Raw genomic sequence first — 22,539 nt, forward strand, 5'->3', positions numbered from 1 at the left:
ATTATATCTACGCAAAGCCTTCAAAGACATTTCTAAAACCTTTTCATTTCTCTCTGTAGGTTGTTGTTTCGTAACATTTTATACAAGAAAAGCTGCACTTGAGGCCCAGAATGCACTGCACAATATTAAAACTTTACCTGGGGTGAGTTGGTTTACTTTTGTACCAAAATTACTTTATTGCTTGAAAATGGTCCTTTCAACTAAAGGTTCTAGTTATGGGTTCTTAGTGCCAAAAATGGCTTTGGTCTTTTGAGAAGTACACGCTGGTCTTCTGTTCCCTACAGTAACCAGGCTAGCTGGCCAGCCCACAAAGAGGGGTTGGCATTAGCACTGATGGGAAGAACGCTCAAATAGCATGTCCCCTGGTTAGAAAATCAGAGTGGCCCTGCTGGGTACTACAGCTGCCAAAGAGTGTTGGGTGGTTAAGCTTAGAGAGGGGGGGGGAACCCCACAAACAAGTAAAGCAAATGAAAAGGCAAAGCTTCTACTCCCCAGGATCCCCTTTTCAGCTTTCATCCTTAGATTTTCATTTAAAGGACAAAATGCACTCTGTATAGACATAATCTTAAAGCTCCTAATGACTTCTAAACAGTCAGTGGCGGTTAACAAAGTCAGTGCTTTAATGCCAAGCGTGTGCCTTCGTGTTGGTGCAGAGCAGAGCACAGGAAGCGTGCAGGGCTGCTCTCACTCCCTCCCAGTAATAGCTGGTGCTCAGTACCGCAAATTAGAAATGAGCTCATGCTGCATGCGACATTCACCAAGCTTTATCAGAGTTGGGGACATTTTTATATATTGCACGATAGTACAAATTTCCCTTTGCTGTTTCCCCTGTATGTTTTCTCCATTTACCTAAATGTTGGTGGTGAGTTAATTTAATAGCATAATGATATGTGCTAGTTATAATAAAGGGCCTGTGGTCAACACTCCAGGTACCGTGGTATTGTTCAAATGTCTTTAGGTGAGAAGAGAACACAGTGCTCCTGATGTTTCAGGGCATCATTTCAATGTGTGCTTACTTGCTGCACTGTACACACATGGGCACATATAAGTACTTCAGCCTCTGGCCTCCCCAAAAGATAGAATGTGTGTAATTCTACTGTAGAAAACTTACAATGTCTGTAGCAGAAAGATACTCGGCAAAAGATCTTCAAAATATAAGCTGCTTTTTGAGGTAAACAGACTTCTGAGACAGGGTCTAATGTGCTTGCTGACCTCTAACTTGTGGATAAGTGCTGGGATTACTTAATGACCAAGAGTAATAAATTAATGAACACAGGTATCCAGCCAACCCACTTTGGCTTTTCTCTTTTTCACCTGAGCAAATCAAAGGATAAGAAGCAAGTGTGTAGTGACAGAGCGACCTTCTGTGAGACTTCTTCCCGGGACCTCCTAAGCCATTCTTAGTAGGATGGCTTTTGCTAAATCTTTCATCATGGACTTAAAAAGTGATAGTAATTAAGCTTCATTCTGCAGTAAGTGAAAATTTCCAATATCATTCTAGAAAGCTGCAGCCAAATACTTATTGCCTTGGACAAAAATAGAAGAAAATTAACTTTTTTCTGTCCAGACTCTAATACAAACTACTTTTGTTTTCCTGCTCATAGAAGTGAATGGTTTATAATAATGAGCACACAAATCCCTTTCTGATGCACTAAGAATTGTGTGTAGTCATGAGCCGCTCTTTACACACGGTGTAGTGCACTTAGATGGCGTGTAGTTTGGTCTGTTGGATCACGTGCCTGAGTAGAAGCTCAGTTCTCATTTGTCTTCCTGTGCAAAGGTGTTTTCAGAATCCTACACTTTGGTGACAATGCCAGCTGACCACAGGTTAATATTCTATTGCCCAGATTATGACAACAGAAAATATGAAGCTGATGGTATTTTTCCCATTTCCATGCCAGTAATATTTGCTAAGTATAATTTCCTAGAAGCCTGGGTGACTGAATGGGGATGAGTTGGAAGGACTGACAACTGTTCTCGGGGTGGGGCTTCTAAACTTGGCTTCTTACATGCAAACAGTCCTGTATGTTTTTCAGGTATAAAATTCTGAATATAAAATTCAGAATGAAGATTTTGGAAACTTGTAATTAAGGTCAATAATTTGGAAGTTGGGGAAGGGACAAGAGAAATGGCTCAGCAGTTAAGAACACTGGCTGCTTTTCCCAGAGGACTGGGGTTCGATTCCCAGCACCCACATGGTAGCTTTCCCAGGGGGGCTGATGCTGTTTTCTGGCCTCCTTTGTGAGAACCAAGCACATGCTGCACAAACATACGTGCAGGCAAAATGCCCAGACACATAAAAGGAAGATTTTTTTAAATTTTAAAATAAATAAACTGGGAGTTGGAAAACACAGTTGGTGGGATATTGTTCCCATCTCAGCCTCACAGGCTCAGTTGCTTGAAGCAGGTGAAACAAGCATTTGAGAAGACAGATGTGACCAGTGAGACTCAAAGACCTGCACAGTACATACACGTGCTACGTCTGCCGTTCACTTGTGCTCAGTGGGGAAAGTCTCACATCTGAACCTTGATGTGGAGTTGGTCTTACAAAAACCACCTTAACAGCTGCAGGGAAGACGTGAATGTAGTTGCCTTTCTGTTGTCTTCTTCGGTAGATGGGAAGAAACGGGACCAGACATAAAAGATTAATGCAGATTCTTGAAGAAAAGTTATTACAGGGTACCTTGCTGTTTGATTACAAGCCTTAGAATTAGTCACCATTTCCATAATTCTAAACCAATACACACCTGTTTTCCCACTGCGACGACGTGAAGGCAAGGCTTAATTTAGCAGGAACCCTGCTGTGCTAAATCTCTCATTAAATACCCAGTGAGTTCAGTAATTTAAAGTTGTAGCAGTACTGTTTAACTGGTTACCTTCATATTATAAAATTAATAAGAAATTAATGATGCACTTTGCCATATGCCTTCATTTTCTTTATGAATAAAGATAAAAGGGACAAAGGAAAGCACAGGATCCATTGATACTTTGAGTCTACTCTGGCTGTGATATTTGCATGTGGATAAAGTCTATCACTTACTGCCTTTTTCCTAAAGTGTCTGAAACTTTCAATTTATATCAAGATCAAATAACATTTTTCAAATAACAATCAAAGAACATTTTTGTGCAGTTCATGGTTTGTATCCTAAGGAATTTTTATTGTTCAATAGAACCTGACTAATGCTCAGGGTTTCCTTGTGGTCTCCTGCACCGTTATCTCGTCTTAAAGAAACAAAGAACCCGAATATTGGTGTAGGAGGGACAGCCACCCAAGGATGTCTGTTTGTCTGTGTCTGTCTAGACATTGGATGCGTATGCTCATCAACTGTATTTGATGCACCCTCCTTTTCATTAAGTAGGATGTGATTGAGGTGAAGAATTGGGGACTTGGGGTCCCGAGTAAGTAGTATGCTTATAGTCTGAAGGAGAATCTTGTAGCCCAGTGTGCACAGGCTAGCTCACCTAATGAGCCATTGCATTTCCTGCAGCAATATTTTATTGACTTGTGTATTCCTATGCCATTTGTGTTCTTAGAAAAACTGGTTGCCTCTGATCCAAGGGTGTAACACACTAGCTTTACAGAATGCCTCCTTTCAGGATAAGAAGATAATATATCCCAAACGCAGAGTTCTAGTCTCCCATGTGCTTTAGGTTCAATCCCCAGTTCCACACACAGAGACGATATATAATAATTTAAAACAAAAGACAGTGTCCCAAGGAAAGCAGGGGGGTGGGTATATAGAAAGGTTTGGAGGTAGGGATAGAAAGGGAGAGAGAGATTGTAACTAAATTACAATCTCAAAAATAAACAACAAAAAATATAATATCCTTTTTTTTCTCTAAGGCAAACACTAGTGCATCCCAAGCTGGTCCCAAATGTATCCTTGCCTCCCCACAGCTTGGTCTACAGGTGCATGTGCCTCTCTCACCTTCCAGACAGCTACAGCTAGCAAGCAGAACTGCATTATCAAGGAGCAGCAACGTCTGCCGTTGTGTATTCCAGAGAGGGTGTTCTTAGGATGCCAACCGGATTATATAGTTTTGTTTTCACTTCTAGTTTATTTAGTTCAATTAAAAACAACAGTTAAAACTGTGGTTCAGAAAAACTTCTAAGATTTTTCTCAGTGATCAGACGCTAAGGCCAGATATCCTCATGCAGGTGACAGCCCTGTGCCATGGGCCACTTTTCTCAGGGTCTTAACACACACTGTCTTTGTCAGGTAGACTATCTCAGTACAGCATTCTTGTTATAAATTAGTTTAATTAAGGATGTAACACCTGAGAACACAACTGTAAGAAAGCTTTTAAACTGTAACAGCAACGAGGAATCTGAAATCTAAGTGTCTTGTAGAATATTAATTGCAAATTTCTTTTGGATGTTTTTTATGAATATGCCTTATCCTTTCCTTTTTAGAATTGCTACAGGTTTTCTTAAATGCAGTTATATTAAGGAGCTGCTGCCTAAGAGGGCGTTTGTTTAATGAACTCATTTTAGTGAGTACACACTGGGAGGTGTTTTATAGCACCATTTACAATGTGAGCAAGAACACACAGATTTGAGTGATACAAACAATCCCAATACAGTAGGGAGAGGCTGGAAACAAGATGGCCTCCTGTGACAGGTATGTCCACTCATGTGATGCAGATGGGCCCTTTCCCAACTGCCCTGCAGTAATAATTTACCCATGTGGGTAGGCACCTTCCTCCTAGGTAGAATTTGACTAAGCTATTGATAGAATTGTTTTCATGTCCTTAACAGTGGAATACTAGGGTTTAGTATTTTCTGCAGAAAAACTGGACTCTCTCTGGGACCAAATTCAATTTGCCCATTGTAATGTATTTTGAGTCTCTCATTTTCTTTGAAGCACTTCTACTAATTATTAATGTGTATTTAATAATGCCTTTGTTTTCAGAGCCATGATTCTAATTTTACCTTTCTCATCGTCATTATTTCTGTCATGAAATCTCTCAATTCTTTTATTTTTATAACATGGAATTACACACACACACACACCCAAATAAATCATACTATTTGAGTTAATGTCTAACTAGACTAACTTGAGTAAATTTCTTCTTATGTATCCTTTATTTAAATCTATGAAAAGAATAGCCAAAACATCTGCATAAGTCGGTTTGCATCTCCAAAGTTCTGTATCATGAATAATATAAAATATGCATTCATTCATTCATTCATTCATTCATTCAACAGATAGTATATTTAAATTGCTCTCCGAGTACTATTCTGGATTCTAGGGAATACCGAATCATACCATTGCCCTTCTAAACTGAGTAACTAGGAAGAAAATGATTGCACTGTGTTTATACTAAGTACATTTTCAGTAAGTAGCTATACGAAATTTAATTTACAAATAATAGGCTAATCTTATTTATTCCAGTATTTCCAAAGTAGTCAAATATTATAAATGTTCTAATACAAGATAAATATAGATTTATGTTAGTGCAAATATCTATATATTTATATATATTATGAATGGTAATCTGGCTTATTCAACATATACAAATCTGCATATTCATGTATAATGTTATACAGCTATAAAGAAATGAGTCTGATAAATGCATGGGATATAAAATGGAAAGTCCTACTCTCTTATTTTGCCAGCCAACTTATTCTTAATTGCTTCATTGTAGTCCCCTGTCTTAGGCTTCATCATTGTCTCCGCTCCTCGGCGCAGTAACAATTCTTACAGTTTACAGAGAGCCTTGGCTGATGCACCACACATTGTAAGAGAATTTTAAGAGCTGCTACTAAATGCTCATGATCCTTCCACCTCAACAGAGGACTTAGACATAAGTGGCATGTTGCCTGTGAAGTTCCTGGTATCTGGAAAGAGATGTACCGTACAGTTCATTGTTTCTACTCGGTAGCTTCTGCAGGCATGAACTCTTGTCGGCAGCCACCCAGCATAGAACTTTCTATGGGGTGTATAAACTAGAGTTGTTTGCTTGTTTGCCTTCTGTAGTTTTACCTTTGCAAAGTTTAACTAGAACTAAAATACTTGACTTCATAGGACTGCCCAGAAAAGCCCTGCCCTGGCTGTTGCTGTTATTTTGATATAATGCTTAGAAACACAAGCTAACTAAAAAGCGAGGTCTTTGGTAACGAAATCTTCTAAGGTGTGGCCTCACAGGAGTTCCCTAGATGCAAAAGTTCCTCTTGACCCTAGGAGCCACAGGTGAGATAAGAGGGCCCAAGTGTAGAGCCACCCCTAAATGGGAATCAGTCAGGTATACCATATGGCTCCCAGCTCATGGCTTTAGAGGAAAAAAAGTTAGAGGATAGAAAGAATCCTTAGCCCAGTTGTTACCAGTCTGTAGTCCCTGATAGATCTCAGAGACCTGGGATTTTTTTTTTTTTTTTACTCAGCATCATCCTTTATTCCACATATTCTCCACTCCAGCCAAGCAAACGTTCCAATGATATCTCAAATAAATAGCATCATTCACACTCTGGTGCTCTGCACATGGTCCTCTGCATTCAAGAACTCCCCCACTAGCAAACCTGGTAATTCATTAGACATTATCCAAACAGAGCATCTCTGAGAAGCCATGCCTAGTTCTCCCATACAGCAAAGGACCTGGGATTTTAACAAACACCATGGGGGCTGGAGCCATGTCTCTGTAGTTAAGAGCACTGGCTATGCTTCCTGAGGATAATAGTGTTCTATCCTCAGCATCTACAGGATGGTTCACAGCTGTCCCTAGCTCCGTCTGCAGGGGATCCAGTGCCTTCTTACTCTGTGGGCACCAGATGCTCATAAAGTACACACAGATATGCACATGGGCAAAACATTCATACATGTAATAAAATAAATGAATCAATAAATTTAAGGGGCATGGCAGAAATGCTCATTCCACCCAGTATAAAGTCTTGGATCCTACCTGAGCAACAGGGTATTGCCTATTTTGTGTGGCTCTGAGTAAATGTAATGAAAAACATGTACTTTTCACACAAGGCCTGTTCCACACAAGGAGATGTACAGGACAAGGTTAATTGAGAGTTCCTTAGTGACAAAAGTTGAAAATGCCAGCACAGGATAAAAATAGAGATTCAGCTACGCCACCGTAAAGACAGACAGACAGACAAATTCTCTACAATGTGTTTCTGTTTTATTTTGCAAATGTCATCTCAGTAGCCTGCCTAAGTAATGGGTTCTTGTGGCTTTATGAGAGACTTGTGTAAATGCCCTAGCACTGGTTCCTGACAAGCTTTTCCAAATTGCTCTTTGTTGTTGAAAAGTACTATGATTTCATTATGCTTTGTGACTGATAGGGAGAATGGTACACTGGCAAAATAAAGTAACAGATTGGAGATATCACCATTTGTCTACAATTACTCAAGAGTAAACTTGGAATGCTAAATTCACTTTTAAGACCTTAGATCCCAAAAGGTTGCTAAAACTTTAAAGGAAAATCAGAGAGGAAAGCATTTATGAATTTGATTAAAGGTTTTCACAGAACTGCAAAGAAAGAGACACTATGGACTTTCAGGGTCAAATGTAGGAATTTTGAAATAAAGCCAGCTAACTGTCCAAATTCTGCTGCTATATTGTGAGAGTTCCGTAGGAATCCGCTGACAGTGGCAGAACATTGACCCTTCAGTGGTGAGAAACTTAGGTTCACTGATGCAGGCTGGACAGTGCATAGCCTCAAACTTGAGGGTCCCAAAATAGAAGTATGGCATGGGTTAAGTGTGGGGAATGTTCTCTTGAGAACACCAGAGTTGTTTCTCATCTACCAGGAAGTAGAGATTGGAAGAGCCTGATATCAGAATCAAAAGAAAACTTAGAACCACACTGCCCAGCTAGGTCTGCTTAGTGCAGAAGAGGCCGGAGGTCAGGGTGAATGGCCCCCACTCCAGTGGATAGGGTACACACTTGAAGCCCAAGCTGCACATCTGTTACAAATGTGAGGGGGCTAGGCCCAGCCCCTGCATGCTCTTTGGTTGATGGTTTAGTCTCTGTGAGCCCCATGGGCCCAGATTAGTTGACTGTAGGTCTTCTTGTGGTCTTCTTACCCCTCTAGATCACTATGCCCCACTCTTCTACAAGACTCTCGAAGCTCCACCAATGCCTGTCAGTGAGTCTCTCTGTGTTTCCATCCACCACTGAATGAAACCCTCTTAGGAGACAGCCGTACTAGGAAACCCGTGTGCAGGCATAGCAGAGTATCAGTAATAGTGCCAGCACTTGGCTTTGTGATGGGATTGAGCTCCTGTTGGCCCAGTCATGTGTGCCCATTTCCTCAGTCTCCTCCATCTTTGTCTTCGTACGCCCTGTAGATAGGACAGACTTTGAGCTGAAGGTTGTGTGGGTGGGTTTATGTACCCCTCCTTCCACTGGAAGCCCTGCCTGGCCACAGGAGGTAGCCACTTCAGTCTCTGTATTTCCCGCTGGCTGGTAGGAATCTCAGCTAGGCTCAACCCCATAGACTCCTCATAGCCTCTGCCATCCCAGACTCCAGCTAGTCCCAGAGATGCCCCCCACCAGTTTCCATTCTCACTCCCAGCCCTCTCTTACCCTCCCTTCTTCCCACACCTAATTGCCATCCCTATACTCCTCTTGACCCTGTCTCCCATCCAGTTCCCTCTCTCCATCCACCTATGATGACTGTTTTGTCTCCCTTCTGAAAGATTCACACATCCTCCGTTAGGCCCTCCTTATTACCCAGCTTCTCTGAGTCTGGAATGTAGCCTGGATATTCTGCCCTTTAGAGCTGATGTTCAATTCTGAGGAAATACAAACCATACATGTCTTTCTGGGCCTGGGTCACCTCACACAGGATGACATTCTCAAGTTCCATCCATTTTCCTACAAATTTCATGATATCTTTGTTTATTCACTTTACATCCTAATCATTTCCCCCACCACCTCATGCTTCCCTTTCTCCTCTGAGAGACTAGAAGCTCGCCTGCGTATCCCCCCACCTTGGCACATTAAGTCTCTGTAGAGCTAGGCACTTCTCCCAGGAGGCCAGACAAGGCAGCCCAGTTAAGGGAACAGATTCCACAGACAGGCAACAGCTTTAGTATCACCCCAACTCCAGTTATTCGGAATGCACATGAAGAGCAACCTGCACGTCTGCTACATGTGTGTGCTGGGGAGGGGGCAGGAGGCACTAGGCCCAGGTTGTATCTGCTCTTTGGTTGGTTCAGTCTCTGTGAGCCCAAGGTCAGGTTTTCACTCTGATGGTCTTCCTGTGGAGTTCCTATCTGGGCCCTCAGTCCTTCCCCCAACTCCTCCATAAGAGTCCCCAAGCTCCATCCAATGTTTGCCTGTGGATCTCTGCACCTATCTGAGTCAGCTACTGGGTAGAGCCTATCAGACGACAGTCATGCTAGGCTCCTGTAGCTCTACAAACATAATAGAATATCGGCAGTAGTGTCAGGGTTGGTTGGTGCTTGCCCACGGATCAGGTCTCTAGCTGGACTGCTTATCGCTTGGTTATTCTCTGATCCATTCCCTGCCCCTGCATTTCTTGGAGTCAGGATAAATTTTGAGGCAAAAGTTTAGTGGATGGGTTAGCGTCCCTATCACCTCACTGATGTTCCTTCCTGGCTACAGGAGGTGGCCTCTTCAGGTTCCAGCTGAGACTGCTGTAAGTCTCAGCTAAGGACACCCCAATTAATTCTTGGGAGCCTCTCTTATCCCCACCTCTACCAGCTGCAGATCTCCATTCATTCTTATGGCCATTTGGCCAGCTTCTTGTGTCTCTTCCCCACACCTGATCCTAACCTCTCCCCATGCTATTCTTTTCCCACCCATTTTCCTCCCTTAGTCTACCTCCTTCTGAGTGAGATTCAAGCATCCTCGCTTGGACCTTTGTTCTTGTTTAGCTTCTTTGGTCTGTGGAGTGTAGCATGGGCATCCTATATTTCATGGCTAATATCTACTTATAAGTAAGTACATACCATGCATGTCCTTTGGGGTCTGGGTTACTCAGGAAAATATTGTCAAGTTCTATCCATTTGCCTACAGAGTTCATACTGTCTTTGTTTTTAATAACTGAATAATATTCCATTGTGTAGATGTACCCACAGTTTCTTTATCCATTCTTCATTTAAGGGATATCTACGTTGTTTTCCAGTTTTTGGCTATTATGAATAAAGCTGTTGTGAACATAGTTAAGCAAGTGTCCCTGTGATATATACTGGACCTACATGCCTCAAACTCAAGTCATCCACATTCTTTTTTTTTTTTTTCTTTTTTTCTGAGCTGAGGACTGAACCCAGGGCCTTGCGCTTACTAGGCAAGCGCTCTACCACTGAGCTAAATCCCGAACCCAGTCATCCACATTCTTAAAAGAAATATTACTAAAGCTTAAACCATATATCAAGCCCCACACATTAATAGTGGGAGACTTCAGTACACCACTCTCACCAATCGACAGGTCATCTAGACAGAAATTAAGCAGAGATAATGATATTAACTGATGTTATGAATCAAATGGGCCTAACGGATATCTACAAAAAACACAAAATAATATACCTTATTCTCAGCACCTCAGAGAACCTTCTCCAAAACTGACCATATAGTTGGTCACAAAGCAAGCCTCAACAGATACAAGAAGATTGAAAATAATGCCTTGAATCTTATCAGACCACCATGAGTTAAAGCCGGATTCAACAACAGAAATCCTACACACTGATGGAAACTGAACAACTCTATTCAATGATCATTGGATCAGGGAAGAAATAAAGAAAGAAATGAAAAACTTGCTAGAATTCAAGGGAAATAAAAGTTCTACATACACAAACCTACTGGACACAATGAAAGCAGTGCTAAGAGGAACATTCATAACACTAAGTGCCTTCATAAAAAAATTAGAGAGGTCTCATACTAGCAACCTAACAGCACACCTGAGAGCTCTAGAGGAAAAAAAATCAAAAAAAAGCAAACACACTCAAGAGGAGTAGATGGCAGAAAATGATCAAACTCAGGCCTAAAATCAATCAGTTAGAAACAAAGAGAACAATGTAAAAAAAAATTAACAAAACTAAGAGCTGGTTCAGAGAAATCAACAAGATAGACAAACCCTTAACCAAACTAACTAAAAGGCAGAGAAACAGTACCCAAATTAACAAAATCAGAAGTGAAAAAGGAGATATAACAACATACACTGAGGAAATTAAAAGAATTTCCTGGTTTTGATAACATGAAAATCAGAGGGGGGGGGTGAATGAATGAATGAATGAATGAATATGAGAATGAGAACGAATCCGGTTTGAATTACCCAACAGGTAACTGAGTTTACAAGTAGTCAGATTCAAAGCCACGAGTCTGGATTATGAAATCAGTGAAGGGCTTTCTACTGTCTTCTGGCATGACAGGCCCCCTTCCTGCCAGCAGAACCTGCCCAGATCCTAGGAGTTCCTTCTGAGGACTCTTCAGGCTTATCCTGCTGCAGAGTGCAGGGCAGTGTGCTGAGCTTCAGTGGAGTCAGGACAGCTACGCAGGTTCCAGCTGTGCAGGACAGCACCAGAGGTTGGGACCATGAGGTCATACCGACATCTCCACATGTGCTCACACCATGGGCTGATTCTGCTACAGCATATGTACTCAGTTCTGCCCCAGACATGAGAGCATACAAAACACTGTAGGCAAAGTAAGAAGTTTTCTAAAAACTCAAATATGAGGCTGCTATCTTACGGTTCCCAAAGAAGACTATGGATATTGAAGAAATATCCTAAGAGGAATAGCTTTATGTCACTGACGTAAAAATGAGAAAACAACTCCAAATATCAGCTTATCCACCATCATCACACTCTGCTGCACTAGACACATGTAGAGGAATTCTGAGAGCAGCCGGCTTTACCCTGTGGTGTCATTGATGAGGAAGCTGGGTTGGTTCAGTGAGGCCTTCATAACCATGTCAGAAGCTACTGCAGCTCCACTGCCCATGCCAGGAAGGGATGTGCTCCAGCACAGGCGAGGGCTCTGAGAAGCAGATCCAGGCTGCAGATTCCTTAGACAGTGTAATGAGACTAATCACAGCCCTCATCCAGCCAAAGAAACCCCATGACTGCTACACTGGGGCCCTGGCAATCAGTCTGCAGAAGTACTCGTGTCTGCCCTCCCTGTTCCCATGCTGCTGCCTGTTCTCTCTTGTCCCACGGGACTGTTCTCTTTCATCGAAGGAGACTTAGAATGAAGAGGTAGATTAATCTTTCTGTTGACTGAGGTCTCTTGTGTTTATATAAATTTAAAGGAGCATTCATGCTTAGGAGAAGAATAATTTTGCCACCACTTTAGGCCCACAGTTTCTATGTCACTGTTCTACATCAGGGATAGGAGGTGCAGTGACAGGTAATCAGGACATAACCATCATAACTACAGTTCCACATGATTCACCACCCTGCTCTGTCCTCCATGGGCACTGCACACATTTAGTATGTAGATGGATGTGCATGTAGAACACCAATACATATAAAATAAAAGTGAAGCTTAAAAAACAAAAGGACTTATAAGTAATAGTGTTTGTTTTTACTCTTATTTACCTACCAACCTACAAACCTATATCTGATAACATATAAATAATAGAATACTGATGATTTATTTTCTGTTTCTGGTTGCCTTTTCAGCCAGAAGTCTTTTACGATTAAGAGCTAAAGTGATTATACCTAATAAATAATTTCAAATTACAAAATCATTGAATGACCTTGTCCAGCTAGATGCAAGTAAAAAGTAGACTTATCCATGACAGATAGGCTTATTACCCCCAATTTATACCTGACACCGTAAGGTACTAAACCCTGTTTACAGCTCTTTCTCGCAAACACACTGTGAAGTGCACAGAGTACAGCATTGGTGTGTCAGACAGAGGGGTAGTTCACATTCAGGGAAGAGCTGAGCACCATTTCAGCACGAAGCTCAGGATGGCATGGTACTTAAAACTTGTAACTTACTTCTGGAAATTTCCCATTTAATGTTTCAGGACTGTATTTGACAATGGAAAGCAAAACCTCAGACTAATGCTTACTATATAACCTAGAAAGCACCTGTCACTTCATTGAGGTTTAGCTCCTCCTGTCTTTCTAATTCATTGCCAGGATCTGACTTAGGAACTATATCTGTAAGCTGTCATATAAGTAGGTACATAAACTCTTGCCTGCATAGAAGGTAACCATAACCACAGCTCCTCAAAAAAGTCCTCACAAGTACCACTGAATCGCTTGCTCAGGAGTCTGCCATAAAGTGTCTTAAGTCATTTCTGAGTCACAGTTGTCCAAATGTAAAACCTTCCTAGATCGTTAGCCAAAATTAAGTACCAGTGCAGAAAATAAAAGTCAACATCTCAGCAAATCCCATTGCTAACTCAAATAGGTTTCTTATTCAGATAGTTTCTTATGTGGGTCAGCAGAGGAATGGAAGACCTGGAGTAAAGGAAGCGGCTAGACCTAAGGACAGCCGCACTCTGTAGGAGCTTCTGTTAGCCAGCCTCGTACATTATAGATGAGGGACCTGACACTCAGGAAGGTCAGCTGACAGTGTGCTAAATATAGCCATCAGGCGTTGGTGGAGAAAGGACAACAAGTCATGTCATGTCCTGACCGTCTTCCTATAAAATTATGCCTAACACAGTATTTTAAAGAATCAGAAGTTCAGAGTCCAAATTGCCAGTATTCTTGGGTTTTTCCCCTCCTGCATAGGAGGTTGTTGGTGTTTTGTTTCTTCATTTTTATTTCTGAGAAAACCCTAAAGTGATAATAATCATCTTTCTGGCCATTAATCTAAAATGATCATGAAGCAGACGAGTTTAAAACAAATGAAAGAGGAAACTGAAAGCAACCCATAATGTTCAAGTCTATTTGTAACTAGACATGTTTTCTAGGGCAGTGGTTCCCAATTTCATCTGTAAGGTAAGACTTTGGGACTCTTGGAAAGGTTTGAATTTACATATGCCAAAGCCGTACCCATGGGTAGAATAAATAAGAATCTTTCTTGGTGGGAGCCTAGCATCCATATTTTTAAAGCTTCCCAACAGGTCTGGTGTTAGGTAAGTTTCAGAACTGCTAGTTCAAGAAGTAGACAGCATCAGATCCCAGGACTGGGCACTGATGAACAAACACAGAGTTGACTTTTTCTGTAACTGGGGTTTGAAGGCAGAAGCCCTGGCCCTGGCAAGCCCAATGATCTATGCTGAGCCAACCGTAGCAGTTAAAGAAAGGAATGGTATTAATGGTAAGAAGCAGACAATGGAGACTTAATCAGAATTCACTGGGAAGAGAAACTGGAAAAGGCTCCAGTGACCCCAGCCTCATCTTCACATACTGCCATTGGCTTTGAGTTTAAATAGAGAGCTGTGGCAGAGGGTTAGAGAAATACAGAATTAGACTGTCTCGGCCCCTCTCAGCTCTGGCTCTGTACAGTGGTCCAACTGGTCCTTATTACTTGAAGGGACAAGTTGTTCTCAGATGATTACTCATGCTTACGGTGCAGCTCTGCCATGGTGAGTAATTGTCTCATAGGGATTGTCCTGTGACAGCCTGCTGTTCCTGAGTCCATGCGGACTGCCTGCAGGGCACGTACACTCACAGGAAGAAGACTCAGTTACTCTTACCTTGTGACTTTAGCTTTGAAGAAGAATGAGGTCAGTTGGATGCTGTAGTTTTTAAATCTATGTACCCTGACAGGTTAACAGGTATATTAGTTACCTTCTTGTTGTGACCAAATTCTTAACAAAAGCAATTTGAGGGAGGACAGGTTTATTTGGGCTCACAGTTCAAGAATACAGTCCACTGTGGCAGCAAGAGTATGAGGCAGCTGGTCACTCTGCATCCACATCCAGAACAGGGAGAGGAGAGTGCTGGTGCTCAATTCACTGTCTCCTGAGTGCAGAATTTCACTCTGTGCGTGGTACCTTCAGCACTTAGTGTGGACCTTCCCACCACAAACCCGGCTGAGCAGACTTTCCTAGTTGTTTGGTTTCTCGGTGACTTTAGGTCCTGTCAGTTTGACAAGGGTGACTACTATAGCATGCACAGATTCATGTAAAGGTAAGCAGATGCTCACAAAGGAGATGTAAACACAGAGACGCTATGACTTCATCCCACTTTTAGTGAGTGTCACTAGTACTCTATTCCTGGGTCTCTCTCATAGAAAACATGAGGCAAGTCTGAAATACATAAAGGTGTACCTTTTGTGATTGCTGAATTCTGTACATCTTCGTCTGACAACTAATAAGAAGCAAAATCTGCTCTGGCACAAAAGACTCCTTCTGCTGACTTTCCCCCCAGATGCTTAACAAGAACTTAAGGTAACCCAACACCTAGAAAAGGAAGTAAATAGGTATACAAGGGAGACTTGTGCTTCCTAGGAACTTTTTTCTGTGTAGGTATTTTCTCCTTCCATTGGTATTTTGAATCTGCTGGAAAAATCTTTGAATGGGACTACATGGAGTTAATATATCCAAGACTATATGGAAATTAATGGAACTGGTGCTATTTCAAGCAGTTTTTCTTTGTTTTATTCCTGGCCAGAATAAACTAATCCTAAGGCATGAAGAACAATTTTCTACCTACAGTGAGTTAATCAGGAGTACTTAGCAACCCATTTCTACTGTATAGAAGCCATAAGAATGTAAGAGTTCTGTCTGCTTCATCATTCATGAATTTGAAATTACTTGCTAGGAAAGCAAATTATATATTATTCTGTTTTCCATGATAGCTACAGCTTAAGAGACTTTTGCTGAGGAAAAAAATGTATCAATCACATGAATGCTGGCGTAAACTAGTACTGCACGATAAGGCATGCTGTGTACACACTCACCTCTCTACAGTTTAGAAGAGTTTATAAGAACGTCATCTGCTCTGAACAGGTGTAAGATTTCTTCTTGAGTAAGTTTTTGCGCTCTGGTCTTATTTTCTTATAGATCAGGAAGGTTTTTTTGTTTGTTTTGTTTTATTTTACAATATGTGGTTATTGTGAGTCCTTGTAGTCCAATAGACATCCTTACTGCAGTCTGTTAGTACATTTGTGTGCTACATATAAGACTGAGACTTGTCATTTGTTTACATTAATAGCTGTGCTTATCAGCCCAGTATCAAAGAGTGAGCTTCAGTCAGTTGACCAAATATAAAGCAGATCATGGCTAAGGATATCCATGTAGAAAAGGAAGCAAATTAGAGATAATACATACCCACGAGGAAAGCAATCTCAAGGACTAAACACCAGCCAGGTGGGGTGTTAGGAATGCTAGACCTCCACAGAAAATGACACTCAGAAAGGGGTAAGTGGGGTGGAAAGGAAAAACCAAGCTTCCCTCAAAGCAAAAGATGCATACATTTTATTTTTCTCATCACAGTCAAATGACTAACTCGAGGTAGAAATCCTGTCAACTGAGCCTGTAAATACGCTTATCCACATATTCTTCTGCTCACTTTAGTATCTGATTGAGGCTGCACAGTAGATTGGGAATGGCAGCTTTTCGGGTGTATTTGTGAAGATTTAAATTCTTTCTGCTTTCTCATCAGTGCCTATGCCTCTTAAGTCAGAGGAGTTAAATCTCCCCAACCCTTAGTTTTGGGAAAAAAACATCTGATGTCAGTAGCTTACACAGAAGTAAAATCACATGGTCACAATCAGCATCTCAGCTCACTAGTAAAATTGTCTGGACTGTGAGCCCACTTACTACTCTTGCTGCTTGGGAAGGAAGACCATGACAGAGTTCAAGAAGCTCTCACCTTTCTGGGAGTCTTTGGTGGCGCCACTCACATGGCCCTGATGACTGGGAGGATTGCACTGATTTTAAGCACATGTCTGTGTTATTATTTCACATAGCTGGCTTTAGAGGGATAAACTCATTCTCAGGTGTGAGAGGGGGATGAGAGAACATGTTGGGTCCTCAGCTGGACTCCACTGAGAGGCAACTCTGTCAAAGGGAAGTCCCGAGGGTCTTAACTCCAGAAATAGCAGCCTGTAGTCTCATACAATCATCTTCTTCCTCTCCTGGATGCACTCCTTGAATAGATGGCAATTCACCATTGAATGAGGAAAGCTGGGATGGAACTTACCAGTGCCCTAGAATTGTACATTACCCTGGGCATGCTCACAGTAGTGTGCAAGCACTGATATGTACATCCTATAGCAGAATATGCAAGAAAGTCAGATGACTGTTGGGTCTGAAAGGTTAAAAAGCCCTCTTCTGCATTCTTCGGCTTCCAGAACATTCCTGGCCACATACTGTGTTGCATCTATACACTGTACACCAGCACTCCCAAACTCTTAACCATGGAAGAGTAAGTGTCAAAGCATTTTGTTGCAGTCTACTGAACTAAATGCTCTAATTCACCAACTAGACCATACTCTTCTCTGCTAGCATTTCAGTACTTCCCATGCTGAGGTTCAAATACCTTGTGGAGAAAAAAGCATTGTCAGTGCCTCACACCATAGAGAGTAACCCATGAACCTTCAAGAGTAGCTTTTGGTCATAGACATTCTCTCGGTAAATAAATAAATCATGTAGATGGATGGACGGACTGCCTGACATGAAACCCCAAGTGTCCTTCATGAGCTGGTGAGGCAAGAGTGAGAGGCAGGAAGGTGGTCTCAAGTCTGACCTCTCCCACTGCAGAGGATGGACGGCTATTCTACAGGATAGAAGCACACAGTGAGACCTGAGCATATCCAGAGTCACAAGTTTTTATTCTAATCTTTTAGTGAGCGAAGTAAAATTGAAACTATAGAGTGTGTTATAGCTTACCACACTTTTATTTGTATCATGTATTTGTATCATGTTCTCAAAGTCAATGCATAGACTTTTCTGATGTGATATTTGCTTCAAACCTGGGTTTACTAACAAAGCTTAAAGGTGTCGAGAGATTTTATTATAAATTTTTGTAATTGGCAAAGCCTGTGTGGTCAAACCTAGACCTTATAATTCTGATTATGTGACCAAACATCCCAAGCCTCAACTAAATGCCCCATGTGTAGGCGCATAAGAAATTAGGAAAGTAGATTTCTTTTACAGGTAAGTGCTGTCCCTCTGTCCTTTCTACGTTTGCTTTTGCCATTTAAGTCTTAGTTACATGCTATGTATTTGAAAGCTTAATCTTTGAATATAATGTTTAGAAAGCTGAGCTTAAATTCAGAGCATGTCCTGTATTAGAGTAGAAGGTAGAAATCAAAATGAGACAGTTAAATGAAATTCAGACTCATAAAGAATTTGCAGCAGTAGAAAGAAGATCTTCATTTGGAAAGTTTCAACCAAAACTAGTACTACAGAAAGAGGAGAGACGGTAAATACAGCTTCTAGCACAGAAACACATGTCCTGCTCATGCATTTAGTAGATTTGCATTTTAACCATGGGCTACAGGAAATTGTCCATGAAGCATTTTTTTTCTCAATTTGTTGTCCCCTTTTATTAGAATTTATTTTGGCCAGGTGTATGTGAGAGGGGGTAGGGAAGAAGAGAAGACACACAGCAAAAGAATATGAATCATTGTGTATCAAAAAATTTAGAAAGAAAATTTTCTTTGGTTAATTGCTTTTATTCAGTTAGTAGGAATCCCAAAATGTATAAAGGCAGTTAAATAAATAAATGGTAAGATAATGTTGACTAAGGTATGGAATTAACTTGTCTATTGTAAATTAATCAAATCATGTACTTTTTTAATGAGAAGTTACAATTTGCAGTAAGGTACATATATTAGATATTAATTAACATGGCATAAATTTTAGGATTCAAAAACTAAAATATGAAAGGACCATTGGAATATAGAATTTGGTGTGGTTTTCCATTGTGTTGATAAAATATTTGTATCCTGACAGGTTCAAGATAAAATACAATTGGCTTAAATTTTGCAATTTAGTTTTGAGACAGGTTTTAACAATTTGCTTGTAAATTATAGCAATTCTGTGGTGAGTTCAGATTGTCCCAATTCTGAAAGGAAGCTATAAATTACTAGATAAACATCAATAATAATAAGACATTGAAATTATTTAAAGTAGATGAAGGAAACTTTGTGTTGGGTGCAAAATACTAACCAGTGAGTGATGACGGACTGAGAGTGCAGAGTCAGGTTAGAAAGACTGTTGGATTTTATTTGAGTAAATCTAGTAAGTCTGGGGCTGGAGAGATGACACAGTGGTTAAGAGCACTTGCTGCTCTTGCAGAAAACCCAGGTTTGGTTCCTAATACCCACATTGCAACTCACAATTATCTATAGCTCCAGTTCCAGGGAATCGATGCCCTCTTTTGTCTGTGAGGTCACCAGGCATGGGTGTTGTATGCATACATAAATACAGGCACGTACTCACTGATATACAGAGAAGTAAATAAACCAGTTTATAAAAGTGCCGTGGGTTTGCATTATCACTATATGTCAGAGAAGCCCAGCATGCTGAGCACACACACCTTTCATTCCAGCACTTGGGAGGCTGCTCTATAGAGTGAGTTCCAGCAGTCGAAACTACACAGAGAAACTTAGAAAGAAAGAAAGAAAGAAAGAAAGAAAGAAAGAAAGAAAGAAAGAAAGAAAGAAAGAGGAAACAGATTATCCATCTTAAATAGCACTATTTCTAAAAAGGTTTTATTTATTTGTGGCCTAAGCTTCCTATTTTAAAACTATTCATTTTTCTTCTAATTTTAGGAATAAATAAAGCAAAGTGAAAGCTTGTGTTTTTATTTAGTATGAAAACAGAATCTAATCACAGCTAATGAGTATAATAAATGCTAGTCTGTAGCTCTCTTGTTTGGTATGTGTTTTATACGCAGAAGGTAGCATGGGCTGAATAACTAGGATGCCAAGTTACAGATGGGGTTGGAAATGTTATTTGACAGCCAATTAGAGTAATCTGTCAGAAATGATGGCTTAATCACCATAACAGACTCCAAATTCCCTCATAGAATTCTACCCAGAGTAATCTAATTTTCTTGCCATATTTTATTTTATATTTTGCCAGGACTAAATAGTCATATTGCTGGTTTATCCCCTTCACTGCACTGCATTATTCCAGAAGAAATATAAATAGGTCACGTCATTGTGACTTGAAAAGGCAGAGTTGGAGCCTACTAAGCCAAAAGCAGATACAGAACCCTGAGTTCTCTGTTTTCTCTCACTGTATTATTATTATTGTGTATCAAAAGGCTGGGAGTTGAACACTGCTTCCCAAGGACCAGGAAAGGCCATTCTTTAGAGCATTCTTTTAGCTTCCAAATGGACCCTTACAAAACTCCTCAGGGCAAGTTCTATATAAAAATGATCATAATAACTTTATTGGACACTTTACATAGTTCAATGACTCTGAGAAAGAAAGAAATAATTTTTTTCACTGAGTTTTTCTCCAGTTGTGATTTACCATGGGAAGAAAATTATATGTCATAGTTCTTGCTGCTATCCCATTCCAATGTCCTATTTTTCCTGGCTTAGAACACATATATAAAAGTATGCAGCAAACAGTGACTGAGCAGTCTCCATGTGCCCACTGTGCAACTCGGTCATAATACTCCAAAAGAAAAACGCTGAATGGCCATGTGGCCAAGTGTGGGTGAGTCTGCATGCTGCTTCACCCATGGAACTGTGTCTTCAGAAGGGAGGGTTGGAATAGCTGTGACAACAAATAACCTTTAATGTTTATTTCAGTGAGCCTCTAATGTGTGCCAGCTTAACTGCTCTATGAACAGCTACTGTGATCACTACATCAGCTACGTCTGATGGTGACTTTCTAAAGCCTAGTTCAGGTTTACAAAGGCATTTTTCAAATCCTGTGTGAGAGGTGATCATCACCTCATCAGTTGTTGATGGACAGGATTAAACAAGTTGCACATGGTTCTCATCTGTGTAAGAACTCATCCAAGCTGTGTTCTCACCGTCCCCTGGCTTCCCTTAGTGATAGGTGAGAACTCATGTTCTTCCTTGTAGAAGTCACCACTGGACTGAGCACAGAGGTTAGGAGAGATCAGTCTAGGCTCCTCTACAATGGGCTTTCCAAACAGTGGTCAGTGATTGCTAGTGCTGTGGCCCAGCCTTGTACCTGTCACTGAGGCATAATGCTTGGATTCTGTAGAGGCAGTGATGGCTGTTGCCAGAGCTAGTGCAGTGTTCTTTTACCCTCACATCTTCAATAATGGCTTTGTTCTAAAGTCCTATACTCATTTTCATTTTCCTCCCCCACAGCTGGCTTCTTCTGTGATGAACCTAAAACACTCTTGGGGGTGGACCATATCTGTTCCAATCAGGGGATTGACATTCTGGGCACCAGGAGAGGATAGATCAGTTCTAGGCTTCTGTGTGTATATGAAGGGAGAGGAAGATGAGCCCTTGTATTTACCCACTAAGAGGAGGGGTCAAAGTGGGGAGGTTTCATGCAGGAATCCTGTGTGCTGCAGCACCCGTCAGGGGGAATCCAAAAGTCAGCATCACCCAGAGCAGGCTGTACTTTGTGGATGGTGCAGTCGTGCCTTTAGGGTAGAGAGGGTGGGGATGTATAAGTGTATAAATGTGTTCTCACTGGAAGTTCAGCAGCTCCACATGAGCAAGGGTTGGTGTGTTGGAGTACGGTCTAGTGCTCTGGGTTGTTCTGCTGTGACTGTATATGTGACACCAAAAGTTGGTGTAAATGAAATTAAGTAGCCCTCACATAAAGACCACACTTAGAACTACCTAAACCCCAGTGAAGAAAGGGGAGAGAGCTATTAAAATTTCCCTTTTGATTATGTTTCATTTGATTCAAAACAGGTAAGGCTAAATAGAGACTGAGAAACTAGCCAGCAACTTGATGTGTAACTGTAGGCCAAGTGTTGTTATTCATGATGAATGAAAAGGAGATTCCTACCAGTCAAAAAAATCTGCACTAATACAAGTCCAGAAAACTTTCTTCATAGAAATACTAACCTAAAGTGTGTTGGATGTTAAGTCAGCTGCACTCCTGTGAGCAGTGTCTGTGTAAGGGTGTCAGGTCCCCTGCACTCCTGTGAGTAGTGTCTGTGTAAAGCTGGCATCTGTCATTTTTCTCATGAAAACACGCTCTCCACAGAGAGTAGGAGTATGTGGGGTTTTGGGGTTGCTACCAGGACAGCGGAGTTAAATGCAGTGTGGACTTATTACATCACAGCTCAGAAAAACTACTCTCTACATGCCAGAGGCTGTGCTTATAAACCTTTCCACATTCATCAAAAATTCAGTGAAAGTATAGACAGATCACTGAATGAATATTTTTCACAGACTTGGCCAGTTCTATAGGATTGTGAAGACAAACACCCCCCCCCAATAAAAACAATCTTAACAATCCTGTGCACTCACCTGTCACCCAGAACTGTATGTGGTTCAGACTGTGGAATTCCCTTACAACTGCTGAGACATTAGACACGGAAATGGAGACTCCCAAGTGCTCTGAGCCTTTTCTGCTCCGTTACCATTAGTTGGAACTTCCAGGGACAGCGCACTACATGGAAGTCTATCCTTGGGCCACTCTAGCCTAGGCAGCAGACAGGGTTCCCCGGTCATGTTGGAAGGTGGGAGGAAGCAGCTGTGCTGACACCACGGGTGCTAAGGACATGACTTCTAGATGCCAGTCCTGGTG

General features: G+C 41.2%; 1 protein-coding gene across 50 annotated transcripts in view; it reads left to right on the top strand.

Annotated features, from left to right (window-relative positions):
- Nucleotides 1–22,539, top strand: part of Celf2 (CUGBP, Elav-like family member 2) — an 825,373-nt gene that overhangs the window by 715,009 nt on the left and 87,825 nt on the right. For all 50 annotated transcript variants that reach the window (XM_063276301.1, XM_063276302.1, XM_063276304.1 and 47 more), the window contains 1 exon segment: nt 60–142. In XM_063276301.1, the coding sequence (XP_063132371.1) occupies nt 60–142 (83 nt within the window).

This window comes from Rattus norvegicus, chromosome 17 (assembly GCF_036323735.1).
Source record: "Rattus norvegicus strain BN/NHsdMcwi chromosome 17, GRCr8, whole genome shotgun sequence".
Lineage (NCBI taxonomy): Eukaryota > Metazoa > Chordata > Mammalia > Rodentia > Muridae > Rattus > Rattus norvegicus.